This window comes from Kogia breviceps, chromosome 4 (assembly GCF_026419965.1).
Source record: "Kogia breviceps isolate mKogBre1 chromosome 4, mKogBre1 haplotype 1, whole genome shotgun sequence".
NCBI lineage: Eukaryota > Metazoa > Chordata > Mammalia > Artiodactyla > Physeteridae > Kogia > Kogia breviceps.
The window spans coordinates 75,936,900-75,952,891 of record NC_081313.1 but is presented as its reverse complement, the minus strand read 5'-3'; the positions used below and the strand labels follow the sequence as shown (position 1 = coordinate 75,952,891).

At 34.3% G+C, this 15,992-nt stretch overlaps 1 protein-coding gene across 1 annotated transcript in view; it reads right to left on the bottom strand.

Annotated features, from left to right (window-relative positions):
- SLF1 (SMC5-SMC6 complex localization factor 1) overlaps positions 1–15,992 on the bottom strand; it is a 60,932-nt gene that overhangs the window by 44,081 nt on the left and 859 nt on the right. Inside the window, exons 2-5 of the mRNA XM_059061439.2 lie at positions 8,192–8,305; positions 7,948–8,023; positions 6,358–6,598; positions 394–556 (exon numbers count right to left, since the gene is read on the bottom strand). Of these exons, the coding sequence (XP_058917422.1) occupies positions 394–556; positions 6,358–6,598; positions 7,948–8,023; positions 8,192–8,305 (594 nt within the window). The remainder of the gene's footprint in view (positions 1–393; positions 557–6,357; positions 6,599–7,947; positions 8,024–8,191; positions 8,306–15,992) is intronic.

Genomic DNA, 15,992 nt, shown 5'->3' with positions numbered 1-15,992 from the left:
GAAGAGGACAGGAAAATATTTCTAAATTCTTAGAAACAGCTCTCTCTTTTCCAATGGGAAGAATTTTCATATGATACTATAGCCCACTGCTGTTTTATTTATACTCTAGTTTAAAATGCTTAAAATTATTTTGTAATAAACATCACCAAACCACTGAAAACAAGAGACTCAAAATAAGACAAATTTTAAATTTAATAAGCAAGTTCTTTTCAGATTTATCAGAAATATTCTCATATTTAAATAATTGAGAGCAACTGTCTTTAAAATGTCATTTTAATTATAATTGCATTGTCAAAACTCAGAACATAATTTGATTTTTATATTTCACTGTATCAATATTTTATAAACTAAACATTTAAAAATGTTTACTAATTTTGTTTGTTTTTTACTTACCTCTAAAAGAAAATCTCCTAGATACTGAATTGGATAGAATGGAGCCTTAAAGTTATCTTTTTCTTGTTCAGCCTTGATTCTCGCATTACTGGCAATCACATGAGTTATTCCACTTGGCGAATTTTTTTGTAAAATAACATTTGCTTTTCCAGCCTCCAAAACTCTAAATGAAAATGTAAATAGTAGAGAAAAGTATATTAAAAAGAAAGTATGTTTAGTCAAATTATCTAAATCAATTACTTCCCAGGAGTAGGAGCAGAACTTTCTGAATGGAATTATTTCCTTTGGTCTATTTGAGTGTCACGGAGAATAACTATTGCAATGATTTCCTAAATTTTAAGTTGTTCAGAACAGATGTGTTTAAGAAATCATGCTATTCCCTCTACTTATCCATTTCTTGATATGGGAAAAGTTTTTAAGAATCAAGAATACTAAGTTTACCAGAGGGGGAAAGCAGCGGGGAGTGGGGGTGGGGGTGTGATGAAAAAATAAATAGAATACTAAGTTTATTTCCTAAGGAAAAGTCACCTCAATATGCCAAAAAAAAAAAAAAAAATGCAAGAATTCTAAGAAAGTATTTACCTCAGAAGACAACATACCTCCAAGGAAATCATTCTGGACCACACACACACACACACACACAAAAATAGAACTAAAGTTGCCAAACTTCTTCTAAAAAATTGGCCTTTGAAAAAGTTTAACTTTGATCTACATTAAGAAATACATTTTACCTTTAGGCTCAGTAGACACACAGACACAGACACACACACACCCAAAAGTTTCATGAAAATTCATTACTGCATAGGATGTAGAAAGCCACGAGAGAACACTACTACAACCTGACAATAAGAAAAAAGCCTAATAATCCACAAAATCATAACTTTTCATGAACCCATCAGAGAACTGAGATAATAAGCCAACCAAGAAATTGAATTTCCAAAAGAGTGATAAGCACTTTTTTGAAGAGACTGGATACCCAAACTATTTCACTTTTGCCAGAGCACCAGAGAGAAGTACCCACCATAAATGCAGGCAAGAATCAGGTAAAATCTTAATAAATTTAAAGGCCAAGTGTAGGCAGCATGACAGTTTAGAATAAGAGTCCCTGACACATGGGAGGACCCCCTCAGTTGCAAGCTCTTTGTCACCAGCATCTATTAAGTATTCACGAAAAAGATTAGTGGCAGGTAACAGCAGGAACCCCATTGGTAGCAAAGGTGGGCCAGTGGGGACTGCCTGCCAACAAGAGATAGATGTAAAACCAGGCCCACTTCCCTGGATCCATCTCTCATATGAAGCAAAAACCTAAAGTCATTTGGGTAAGGTAAGAAAGTCTTTTATTTCAGAACCCAGGAAAAGATGCACTGCTTTTGTTGTAAGAGCAGAAGTAAAACTCATCTGCCTTTGGGAAAGGGGTAGGAAAACTTCCTGCTGTGCAGCCCAAAAAAGATGGGATAAAGGATAGAAGCAAAAGCCACCTATCCCTGGACAAGAGGCAGGAATGCCACTTGGGCCTAGGTTCCTGCACTAATACAAAGCAGAGACCTAATGCTGAGGGAGATGCTAGAAAGTCTCTTACCCAAGACCATGCCCACAATACAAGGGAGAAATTGGCTGCCATGGGAAATTGAGACAGAAGCAATGGGTATATCCCAACCCCAGAGACCAAGAACACAAAGAATGCTTAAGACTAAAGCCTATCCAACAGAACGAAAACACACCAACCCTTACTCCTCAACCTAGAAATGAGTAGGAAGCAAGAGGGGAAGAATATGAAGAGCCCTTCTGTGATGAAGTAGTACAGGGACTACCAAAAGCTGAGAATGAATAAAGAACACTGATTAAAAAACCTCCAGGGCTTCCTTGGTGGCGCAGTGGTTGAGAATCCGCCTGCCGATGCAGGGGTCACGGGTTCGTGCCCTGGTCCGGGAAGATCCCCCATGCCGCGGAGCAACTAAGCCCGTGAGCCATGGCCGCTAGGCCTGCGCGTCCGGAGCCTGTGCTCCGCAACGGGAGAGGCCACAGCAGTGAGAGGCCCACATACCGCAAAAAAAAAAAAAAAAAAAAAAAAAAAAACAAAAACAAAAAAAAACAGCATCACAGGTCCCATGCTAAGCACAAGGGGACTGTAAACCACTGCTGGAATAAAATGAAATGATGTGCTGAAGATGAAAACAGCACTTACAAAACCCAAAGCCAGATCAACAATTGACAAGATTAACTCAACAACCCCATACTAACTGCCTTACAAGTAGGTCCATTTTTGGATATTAACATTATTCACCTCAGCCTCTACTGTTCTTCTACAGGGAATGTCTATGTATGCAAACAAAACAAAAATACAAGACATAAACAAAAATGGGGAAAAAAACCCATAACCAAATCATCGTCAAGAGATGAAGGAATAAAGAGAACAGAGAGATGATCCACATGTTGAAAGTTTAAAAAAGTGACTTTAAAATAACTGTGAATGACATGTTAAGATATAATAGAATAGGTGGACAATTTGCATGAACATATGGGAAATTCAGAAGATAGTACAATCAAAAAGGTAGAATTAAGATACTATATCAAAGAAGAATTTCTCTGATAGGCTTATCAATAGACTGCACAAAACTGAGGAAGAAATCATTGAATCTGATAAGTCAATAGTAAGTATCCAACTGAAACACACACACACACACACACACACACACACACACACACACAGGGAAAAAAAACAGAACAGAGGGCTTCCCTGGTGGCGCAGTGGTTGAGAGTCTGCCTGCTGATGCAGGGGACACAGGTTCATGCCATGGTCCGGGAAGATCCCACATGCCACAGAGTAGCCAGGCCCGTGAGCCATGGCCTCTGAGCCTGCGTGTCCGGAGCCTGTGCTCCACAACAGGAGAGGCCACAACAGTGAGAGGCCCGCATACCGCAAAAAAAAAAAAAAAAAAAAACCCACACAAAAAACCCAACAAACAGAACAGAGAAAGCAAATACTGTGGAACGGAATCAAATGGTGTAAAATATGGGTAATGGATCTACAGAAGAACATAATAGAACAAATATTGGGCTGGCCAAAAAGTTCATTCGGATTTTTCCATAAGATTTTATGGAAATAGAATCAGCAAATTGCAAATAGAATCAGCAATTATTAAAAATGGATAATACAATACAATGAAGTGGTATTTCTCTCAAGAATACAAGTTTGGTTTAACATTTAAGAATTGATCAAAATAATTTACCATATTAACAGAATAAAGGAGAAAAGCCGATTATCTCAATAGGTGCAGACAAAAACTGTCAGAGCCAATATATTTATAGCATCCCCTTTTTCCATATTATGGAAAGACCCAAATGAACTTTTTGGCCAATTTAATATTTACAAGATAATGGCCAAGAATTTCCAATAATTAAAAAAAGACAAAAACTCCCATTTCCCTAAAAAGCTAAGAGAACTCCAAGCAAGTAACATAAATAATAATAAACAAAATGCACACACATATATGTGGATAATCAAATCACCAAAACCCAAAAGTTGTGTTGCTTTTTCAATTTTAATTTCCAACTGCATCACTAGCATATAAAAACACAATTTTTATTTAGTGACTTATTATCCTGTGATCTTGATTAAAGTTATTAATTAGTCCTAGTAGCTTTGTTTAGTTATTTGGTATATGAACATGTCTTTTGGAAATAAAACCAAGTATTCTTATTTCTTTATTTCCAACTGTATGCTTATTTATTTTCTTTGCCTTATTGCACTGGCTAGTACCCTCTAGTAAAATCTTGAATATTAATGGTCAGAGTGAGCATTCTTGTCTTGTTCCCAATTATGGAGAAAAAAAAAATTCATGATATTGTTTAGATTTTTTCATAGATGTCATTTATCAGGTTGAGGATACAAAAATTCTTAACAAAATATTTGTAAATAGAATCAGCAATTATTAAAAATGGATAATATACTACAGTGAAATGGAATTTCTCTCAGGAATACAAGTTTCATTTAACATTTAAGAATTGATCAAAATAATTTACCATATTAACAGAATAAAGGAGAAAAGTCAATTAATGGACATAAAAACTTACAGAGCAATAGATTTATAATAGCACCCCAAAATATGAAGTACAGAGAAATAAATTTAACAAAATATGTGCAAGGTTTATACAACAAAAACTATATTAATGACAGAAATTAAAGAAGCCCTGGAGAGGGGCTTCCCTGGTGGCGCAGTGGTTGAGAGTCCGCCTGCCGATGCAGGGGACATGGGTTTGTGCCCCGGTCCGGGAGGATCCCACATGCCGTGGAGCGGCTGGGCCCGTGAGCCATGGCCGCTGAGCCTGCGCGTCCAGAGCCTGTGCTCCGCAAAGGGAGAGGCCACAGCAGTGAGAGGCCCGCGTACCGCAAAAAAAAAAAAAAAAAAAAAAAAAAAAAAGAAGCCCTGGAGAGAAACAAAGTCTACTGATAGGATGACTCAATATTAAGATCTCAATTCTTCCCAATCTGATCTACAGATTCAACACAATTTCAATAAAAATCCCAGCTTGTTTTTTGTAGAAGTTGACAAGCTGATTCTAAAATGCATATGGAAATATAAAGGATCCAGAATCACCAAAACAATTTTGAAAAAGATAAAGTTGGAAGACACGCAAGAACTGATTTCAAGACTCACTATAATACTATAATAACCAAAACAGTGTGTTATTGGTGTAAGGTAGATATAGATATCAATGGAACAGTAAGAAGTTCAGAAATAGACCACACAAATATGGTCACCTCATTTTTGGACAATAGTTCCAAAGTAATTACAGAACAATTGGAACTCTCATACATTGTTAGTGGGAATGTAAAATGGTACAACAACTTGGAAAACAGTTTGGCATTTTCTCATAATGTTAAATGTAAAACTACCATCTGAGCAAGCAATTTCACTCCTGGATATTTACTCAAGAGAAATAAAAACACATCTACGTGAAGACTCGTACTCAAATGTTCATAGCCACTTCATTCATATTAGCAAAAACAAATCAAAACCAAAAGAACCCCATATGTCCATCCATGGGTGAATAAACAGACTGTGATATATATAGAGAGTGGAATACTACTCAGTAACAAAAAGAAAGGAACTGCTGATACACACAACAACATGGATGAATCTCAAAAATAACAAGGCAGGCAAATGAAGCTACATCAAAGGAGTATATACAGTATGACCCCATTTATATGAACCTCTAAAAAAGACAAATCTAATGTACAGTGACAAAAAAGAAATTAGTGGTTGTTTGGTTTGGTGGTGCAGAATTAAATGTACAAAAACATAAGGGAATATTTTAGGATGATGTAAATGTTACAGATCTTGATTGTAGTATGGGTAACATGGGTGCATAAATTTGTCCAAACTCATCAAAACATACACTTAAAATCTGTGCATTTTACAGTCTATAAATTACACTTCAGTAAAGGTAACAAAAAGCCCTTAGACCACGCCATCCTGGCAAAAATAGTCACAGCAGTCTAAGAATACAGTTTACCCAATAAGAAGTCTTCTTAAAATATGGTGTAAAAGATAAAAAGAAATGAAATTATGATGGAAACAGTATGAACCATGAAGACTGCACTACATAAACCTAGAAAAAAGCCTTTGTTTAATGTAATACTTCACTTACAAAAAACTGTTAAGTGCTTCACAACTGAAAACAAATATCTTCCAATTTAAAATAAAGATTTTACTTGAGTTTGCAAAGAAATAACATGGAAAGTGAAACAGAGACCCTGAGAATAATGCAATACTTACAAAATAGATTTTGTTCCATTAGACACGTACGCTTAAAAGTGCAGAATGGCTTAACTAGGAGATCAAAGAGTAAATCATCATGGCTCATTTGGAATAAATGAATAATTGCAAAGAAATAAAAAAGGTATTTAAGCAAACCAAAATTGTTTTCACATTCACTGCTTTAGCTTCTGTGAAATCTCACCTTACAAGAGAATCACTTCGTTTATCAGCTCTAACAAGGAGGACAACTTTCCATCTATGGAAGGCTCCTGGAGCACCAGTGCGTTTCAGTTCTTCACGCCATCTTTTAGGTGCAGACTGCATTTGAGGTGAATAATGGGAGTCTTTTTCAATTTTATATCCCCATTCGTAAGTTGTTTCATCAAGCCATTTGCCACTCTTGGCACTATGAATTATGTAGTCCTTAGTTAGTACCCACTTTCCTAGAAAGCAAATGAACTGTCAGTCACAAAAGAATTTTGGTTCTGATAAATGGTAAACAATAAAGACCAAATATCAAATAAAATTTGGCCTTTTTCAACAACTTTTTCTACATTGCCAATGTTATCTTTTAACTATGTTTGTTTTCCTAAATTTTTTGATAGTGAAAGCCCTACAACATCAGTGAACATTGTATGTAATCTTTCCCATAATAAATAATTTTAATTCTAACTGTTACAAACTAAAATATAAACCAAAGGATTAATAAAATGTGGTACTACTTAAATTATGACTACCATTATTATTCACCATTTTGAGTGAGGTTTATATTCTTCCTTCTATACCAAAAATTTTTCCAATAATGTTTACAGCATTGTTACACTATATAAAACAAATTAACTGAGTTAGAGAATTTTCTAGGATATGTAATAACATTCTGATCTTGGCATCAATGATCTTTTTAAACAGCAGGGAAAATGTATGCTTTCATTTGTGGAGGTAATAATGAATCCAAATGTTTTTCTAGTAAGTTATTCTAAAAAATGGTAAATTCATGTGAGTTAAATACTGCAAAAAAAAAAAAAGAAAAAAAGAAAAAAAAGTGGACTAATGATATGCCAAATCAATCACAGGAGAGAAAACTATAAGAAAAACATCAATAGTGACAAAGGGAGAAGACACTAAGCCCTAATTTAGGTTTATGGGATTTAAAATCTTAGAAAAATAAAATAGAATGATTGCTTCATAGCAGGCGAAACAGGAGCAAGAGAACAAAAACAGTAACTCTTCCAATGATAGATCAAAGAAAAGAAACCTGACTGCAAATTGCTGAGGCTTCAACTAAAGCTTTTTTTTTTTTGGGGGGGGGGCATTTTGTGCCAAACCTTTTTATTAAAATATTTTTTCTTACATGAAGCACTTATTAGGTGAAGTAAATATTTCTGCCTCTTTAATACATTTTTCAAGTGTTACAAAGTTCTATTCAGAAAAAAAGCAAAAATATTATATCAAATATTTTCAGGGACTTCCCTGGGGGCACAATGGATAAGACTCCGCACTCCCAATGCAGGGGGCCCGGGTTTGATCCCTGGTCAGGGAAGTAGATCCCACATGCGTGCTGCAACTAAGAGTTCACATGCCACAACTAAGGAGCCCCAGAGCTGCAACTAAAGGAGCCTTGGAGCTGCAACTAAGACTGGGTAAAACCAAATAAACAAGTATTTTCAGAAAAATATCAGAAAGAACCACATTTATGTTTGATACAATAAACACACTATCTCCCCAGAGATTAAGGTACTTTTTCTTCATCATGAAGATTTTTTTTTCAAAGGTGAGAAGGTAGTTAACTTACCTGCTGCACAAGCTGCTAAAAACTTCTCACTCTTACACAGGCGTTCAGCTATTAGATGTGTACAATTTTTGTATTTCTGGAAGGAAAAATCCACATGAAAAAATGTTACTACGGAAGATTTCCTTTTTAAGATATTTTTTCTATTCTTACAATATCAAGGGTGCATTTTATCATTCTTAGGCCAACATTTTAATTGTAGCTATTCTTCAACTATATCTTGAACTTTTTAAGTTACTGTACTCACCTCACTCTTGATAAAAGTGCAATCTAGTTTTAAAAGCAATTTGCCTAGAGCTTCTTTTTCTTCCATCTTAAATCCTGTCATCTGGATAATATGCTTTGGGGCACCATCTTCCATCTAACATATACACATAAAGAAGACAACATATGTTAAAGATAGTATTCACAGGGTTGACATTATTTTTTCTTAACTATGAATACTAAAAATAAAAACTAAAACTACTTAACATATAAGGCTTAACTGTAAATTTTCAAACTGCCTATGTGCAATAGAAATTAGTTTTAAAAGCAATCTTCTCAAAATGTGGCTGTATATAAAATGAGATTTGTTTTCTGGTCTGAACACTGAAAGTCTGCATTACTACATTACTTGCCACTAAAACACAATGATGAATGTAACTCTTCAGAAAAAGACAGATACTTATAAAATTTTAGCATATTAGCTTCATTTTAAAAGTACTGTTTTTGCTAAGAGCTTTGGAAACAAGGACACTTGTGGACAATGACACCCTCAGATCTCACACTAACTTTTAAAGTGTCTGTGGACAGATATTGAAGAATATTTATAAATCAATGGAGAACTTGATAAACTTATGGTACCACAGCACTTACAACAAATAATTTAGTATAGTAGGTATATACTAAATTATTCCCAATCTACATTTCTTAACTGTGCTATATATATGTTAATTTCATCACCCACAAAGTAGACTGAAAAAATCACATGAGTTTCAAATATATTTTGTTAGGGACATTAATCTATTTCAATGGAGTTCACAAAGCACTTGGTATTTGAGGTGATAACATTTATTGGCCAACAAAAGCAAAATTCACAGCATTTCTAATTAGAATACAGCTTTTTTTGTTTTTGTTTACATGAGGTTAGAACTTTAGACCTAGATCATCTTGGAGAAAATCCAGTTTCTCATTAAAGATGAGGAAAGCAGTGAGGAGAAAAATCAGGGTAATTTTTTCATTTCTCTAACAACTGTCACCATTAGCTCTGGATTAGTATTCACTTAATGCCACAGGCTGAGCAACAACAGTTGGCTTCTTTCAAAACAATTAAAAGTAAACTTCAAAAATTATAACAAAAACTATTACCAGGACTTGTAATAGACAACTGGTGAAATTAAAAATGTTCTTGATAGGAACTCTATTTTCAAAGACTGCATATGTTATATATATATTTATATTAAATATCTATAAACTATATACATATATGTAGTTATTTAAAGGTTGAGATTCATTTTAGAGTAGAAGTTGAAAGAAAGTCTCACTATAAACAATTTAAAGCATTACTCAGGGTTAAGAGTAAAACTTCTGCTAGGGTAACAGCACTCCTGGTTTCTCTCTCTACCCTGCATCACTCCTTGCTTTAGGAAAAGATACTTGAGAGAACTAACTGAATATGCTTTGCCAGACACATCTGCATATTTGCAAAGATAGTTCATATTAATGCACGTGGACATGGCATAAGGAGATGCCAGTAACGGTACTGCACTGCCTGGGTGCGTAAATCAATTCAGAAGTTATGTAATAAGAAACACACTGGAGTTGCACATCAAATCCACCTCCTCTAAATAAATTTTTATTCAGTAAAAAGGGTGATCTTTTGACCTCAACCTATCTGACTTTTATATTTCTCTGTTGGCTCCAAAGGAGTGAAAGGGATATTATGTATTAACCCCTGAAAATCCCAAAATTCAAGATACAGAACATAAAGAAAGTGTCTTTAGGGATAGGGCTCTTTGGGACTTCCCTGGTGGCACAGTGGTTAAGAATACACCTGCCAACGCAGGGGACTCAGGTTCGATCCCTGGTCCGGGAAGATCCCACATGCTGCAGAGCACCTAAGCCCGTGCGCCACAACTACTGAGTCTGCGCGCTTAGAGCCCGTGCTCCGCAACGAGAAGCCACCGCAATAAGAAGCCCGTGCATCGCAACGAAGAGTAGCCCCTGCTCACCAAAACTAGAGAAAGCCTGCGCACAGCAACTTAGACCCGACGCAGCAAAAATAAAATTTAAAAAAAAAGATAAGGCTCTTTGATGAAACAATTTCTATAAGTTTGGCCAGTACAAAATTATAAGGTGTACATAGTAAGGCTTTTGGTGTCTTATGAAATAATCAAACATGTAAAATACTATCATCAGTAATTAAAATGTAAGTAGCTTCGTGCATAAGGAACTCTACTGTATTATCATCCAAATTTTTAAACCACTTACATGGGTTAAATAACATAGCTCGAGTGATAATATCCATTAATATAAAGTAGTTATAAAAAATTTACAAAAATGTCGTTACTAGAAATAATAATGATTTAGTCTGATGCATAACACATATTAACACACATACAATAAAGCCACATGGGAATTATAAGGCATATAACCAAAACTAGGGAAAAACACTGCTATCACTAATTCTGGGGAATGACATAAAGACTTTAAGCAAATTTCCTTCAGAAAGTAACAGGTCCTTTCAGAAACACTAGACTAGTGAAATTCAACATATCTGTGAATACCACCTTGATATTCTAATGGAAAAGGCAATCTAATTGTTTTTATAGTTCTTGAAAGCCATTTTTAACAGAGGAATACACGTGTTTTAACTGTATATATTTCACCTACTATTATACTTGTATTTTATTTATGTATTTAAGAGTTTGAAAAACAATTTAGTAGTTATTTCAAGAAATGCTGCCAAAGACGGGAAATTTGAGTAGCCTTAAAAACCTAAAATCTTGCCCATCTGGTTATTTTAAAATGGCGACATACAGAAACTACTGTTAAGTAATAGGAATATACAGAAAGCAATGAAAAAAATCACTGTAATGCTACCACCCAAAAAGTCTTATTTAAAAATTGTCTTAAATTTTATTTTTCTGCTTCCTGAGAACTAAATGTTATACAGAACTATAAAGAAAAAAAAAAATCTATCATACTATGTTCCTCATTTAGATCAAGTTAGTAACAGCTATTTCACAATCTGAATGTTTATTATTAACAAGGTGCCATTTTAACATATTTTGGTTTGATGTATAAATTACTAAATGAGTCGGACTTATCTGAGTCGTGTATTAATGCAAAGTTTTCATCTTAAATCATACTGTCTTTATGATGGAGTAATTATAGCCACTTTACATATTTAACAGCATTTTTTGTCAAAGCAAGAGTCCTCAGTAAAATGAAAACAGAACCAATGGTGCTTAATGGTAGAAATCAGGAAAGCCTTTTTAAAAGCAACTTCTTTCCTTTGAAAAAGAAGTAAAATGAAACTGATATTAAACAAACAAAGAGGAAAAGCCAGTAAGAAACAAAGGTGAAAAAGCTGGTCTTCCTGATTCAAACAGTGTGAAAATATGAGTGTTAAAAAACAAATGAGAATACAGAACATTAACAAGTTTATCAGAAAAACTGGGCTATTAGCTAAACTTCCACAGAATCATGAATCCCAGTGATGGCACACAGTAACTAGCACAGTATTTTTAAAAAACAAATTCCATTAACCTAATCTAATAGAGTCCTATAATAAAATGATCTACTTGAAGTAACAGAATTTACATTTATCAATGCTTTTTAATACCACATCATATGACAAACTAATAACCACAGATCTAATTCATAGTTACATGGGTAAATAGTTCTATGTCTATATACCAGAATAGACATAGACATATATAGATAAGGATAGATTTATTTATACTTATAAAATTAGTGGTTTAATGGCTCTTCCTATGACCCTGAAAGAGTAAGAAAACAATAAACAATAGCCTGATATGCCAGTGAACCCAAAGAAAGTACTATACAAAATTGGTGCAATACCTATCAATGACTCAGACAACTCAAAGTCAAGTTTTGTCCTGGTAATAGGTTCTGGGATATGGAAGATGAAAAGCTAACTGCTAGAAGTCTTGCAGCTCAAGAAATAAAGTAAATAAACTGCAATATAATTGTATGAGTAGTATTTCTAGAAATTAGATATTTTTCTAGAAAATATAGGGGGTGATCCTTGAAGTATTCATACAGAAGATACTATCCTAACACAATTGGAAAAGGAAACAAACAAAAAATCATTTATTTTTAACAGATATTTTATCTTTACTGTCAAAAAGTTAAAAAATACATGAGATTCTTAGTTACAAGGAAATGCTCTCATAGTAATTTTTAAAAATTTTGTAGTAAATTAAAAAACAATCTACTTACCTTAAATCATATAATACACACAACTAAGGAGATGATGATTGTGAACAGAGCTGGCATTTATGTAGAACAAGCAACTGTCTCTGTGGTGTGGACTTTCCCAAAATATCTCCCACATGGGCCTATCCCTGATGCCTGAGATTCCTCTGCAGTTGGTGCCACTTAGAAATGCAAATAAACCTATAGCAGTCATCATCATAATTAAGAACATTTTATTATATACTAGCTTTTAGGTCTATGAATTCTTTACAATATGATAAGTAGCTGGAACACCTTTCAGGAATACAACACATAGCTAAAATATGTTAAGATAACTCAGAGAAATAGAGGCAGTAATAGAGATATGAATAGAAAGGTCTGGTATGGAAAAGAGTATGAAAGAGCAGGGTGTAACAGTTGGGTGAAAGGGAAAAGTGCTGCAGAAAAGGGGTGCAAGATGCTTATAGAAGTCTGGGACAGAAAAGTAAGGATAAACCTTTCCTACTTTGCTTTATAATTTCTTTTATGACCAGACACAGGTTATTATAGAACTTTGAGAATATAATGCATCTTGTAAATTGTATGCTGCTAAGATAAATAAGGGATTTATTTTAAAAGTTTTATTTATATATTTGCATTTAAGAACTAAAAATTTCCCCCAAAATAACTTTTACCAATTTGTGCTTTAATTTTAATTAACACAGGATAGAAAATTTGAAAAATACTACAAAGTATATAGAAAGATTAAAATCGCTAATTCCTTTACTCTGTAATACCATTGTTAACATTTGGGAATGGGGGAGGGGTTTGTCTTGAAGGTTTTATGTTTGTGTGTGAAAAAGTATTAAAAAGCAAAATTTAGGGCTTCCCTGGTGGCGCAGTGGTTGAGAGTCCGCCTGCCGATTCAGGGGACACGGGTTCATGTCCTGGTCTGGGAGGACCCCACATGCTACGGAGCGGCTGGGCCCGTGAGCCATGGCCGCTGAGCCTGCACTCTCAGAGCCTGTGCTCTGCAGCCGGAGAGGTCACAACAGTGAGAGGCCCGTGTAACGCAAAAAAAAAAAAAAAAAAAAAATTAGATTATATAGTTCTGTATCTTAATTTTTATGTAAAATCACATCATGGTCTTTTTCCACACTACTGAGTATCTCATGGTTTTAAGGCAACAGGTTGAAAACTAGTGGTTTCTTAATGTTTGTTATTCTAGTGAACTATTCTGATTTTAAACCTACTTCTACTTTGATTTTAAACCTACTGAGGAAAATCATTAAAACTTCCCGCTTCTGGAAAGGACATACCAATCCTTAAATTCAATCAATATTGCTGCTTTGAATTTAAGAGTTTAAAAGATTTTCATGATTTCTCTTATCTAAAGCATTTAACTGGGAAGTAAATAATGCTAAATGTGTTGGCTCTCTGTTTAACCAATACTACAAAAGGAACACAAATCACACTACTCATACCGTGTGAGTAAAATCCTATTTGGCTCTGAATGCTATAACATCAAGTGGAGTTTAGGAATTCTGCACCCTCTTGGCCTACGATCCAAATTAGGCCTTTGGCTTAATATAATTCAGCTGCGCTTTAGAAAAAAAATTTTTTTTAAAGACACAGTATCTGTTTCCTGTCCCATCCTTCAAAGATCAGAGATGTGTATGCATGTGTTTTTGTGCATATATATATAAATTATTTGACTAAGGTCACCAATGGTGAGACTTCAGAGATTTCTTACTTCGATGGCATTATTTGGGAAAGCAGCAGTCATAATTAGACTCTTTGATGACTGATTTAGCAGTAGAGGGAGGAAGTGGAGAAGTAGCACCCAAATGTGTGTGGTGGGGAAGGCTAAGAGGACTTAGGGAGAGGTCCAATCTATCTGGTACTGTACAAGGCACAGGCTGCACTGGAGATGCTAGTTTCCGGGATAAAGGGGCCTTAAGAGAGCAAGATGAATGAGAGAGACGTTCAGGGATTAAAAAAAAAAAAAAAAAAAGGAAGGACAGAACATGTTGATTAGCCATGGGGGATGAAAGTCAAACCTGCTTTAGTATCCTAGGAACTTTGTAGTACTTGGTAGCAGCATAAGGTCTAAGATTGACCAAGCAGGATTTTGTGGCCTATATACTTCGTATATGCACATTTCCTGCTTGAAAATGTAAGTGCTATTTGCCATTCTTATACAGATGAGAACAATGGGGAATCTGAGAGGTTAAGAAACTAGCTCAAGGGTACAAAGTTAGTAAACGGTGAAACCAAGATTCAAAATCTAAGTCTGTTTCTGCAAAAACTGTATGTCCTTTCTACAATACACTTTGACTTTAATTTCAGAATTTAGTTGAATACTTTTAACCAAATTTTAATTTTACAAAGCAATCTACTTTAATTAATAAAAGAAAAACATACATCATATGAAAAGGAATCTACTGTGAGGGTGGGGTGACATTTAGATAGCAATATTACTGAAAATTAAGCATAATTACAAATTAATTTCAGAAAAATAACAATGTCTAAAATTTCAAAGCATTTCTAGGAACAATCTAAAAGAGGGCCGTTTTTTTCTTATGAAAAAGTTTATTATTTTCCTCTCAAAGTGGATTTGGTATTAATGACTCAGACTAATTCATATGGGCTTTTCTTCTCCATCAATAATAACAAAAGTTTTTTATTTCAAAGTAATTCTGATATCAAGAAAGTAAAAACTATGTGAATTTAAAAGTTTCAGGGATATTTTACTTTTAAGCAGTAAGATGTCTTTAGAAAGTAAGAAATAGAATATTACTTTTAATTGACTCCTTAAATATGCTAATAGGAAACAGGTGAAATAAAATGTACTATGTACTATTAGTTAGTTTTGAGAAAGAGGGTGCTTCACTTTGTTTTTTCAGAGCCTATATGGAATTATTGATTTTATTTTTAAAATATTTTGCTTAAACAGTGAAAAGATTATCTTAGAGGGAAATACTGTCTAGATAATAAAGTTATACTACTGGTTTTCTTAAAAACAATGTTTTTGGACATTAGTGTAAATTGTGGATACCTATTATGAAATCTTAAGCATTTTGAATTTTATGAAAAAACCCACCTTTGACCACTTTTTCAAAGACTGTTTAACATGATTTATGCTTTCTGCTTTAGGGAAGAAAATATTAAATCATATAATCGAACATAAGTCAATAAGGCAAAAGAAAATCTGTATTCAGAAAACAGATCTAATAGCAGCACATTTGCATTACTGAAGCCTAATTGTCTTCACAATAAAAATTTACACATTCCAGTATTTAAACATCATAGCCCATTTAACTTAACACTCTGAGTTAATTTAGACATAATCAAATTAACTCCCTTAAATAAATCCACCTAAACACCAATACTGGTTGGTCAAACTTGCCTAAAATGGGAACATCTTGCACATCAATAGGTACTTCTAGGAAATGAGGCATAAGGTAATAACACAAACCCAAAAGTTTACAAGGCGCAGAGTCTGTCACACGTACAGTGGAAATTCGGTTTAAATGTTCATTCCTAATGCCTCAACGGAAATTTTTTTTTGGTATAGCATATTCATCAGTCAAAAATAGCTTGACGCTTCCAAAATCAAGCTCCGTCCAAGTTCTGGGTCAAATCCT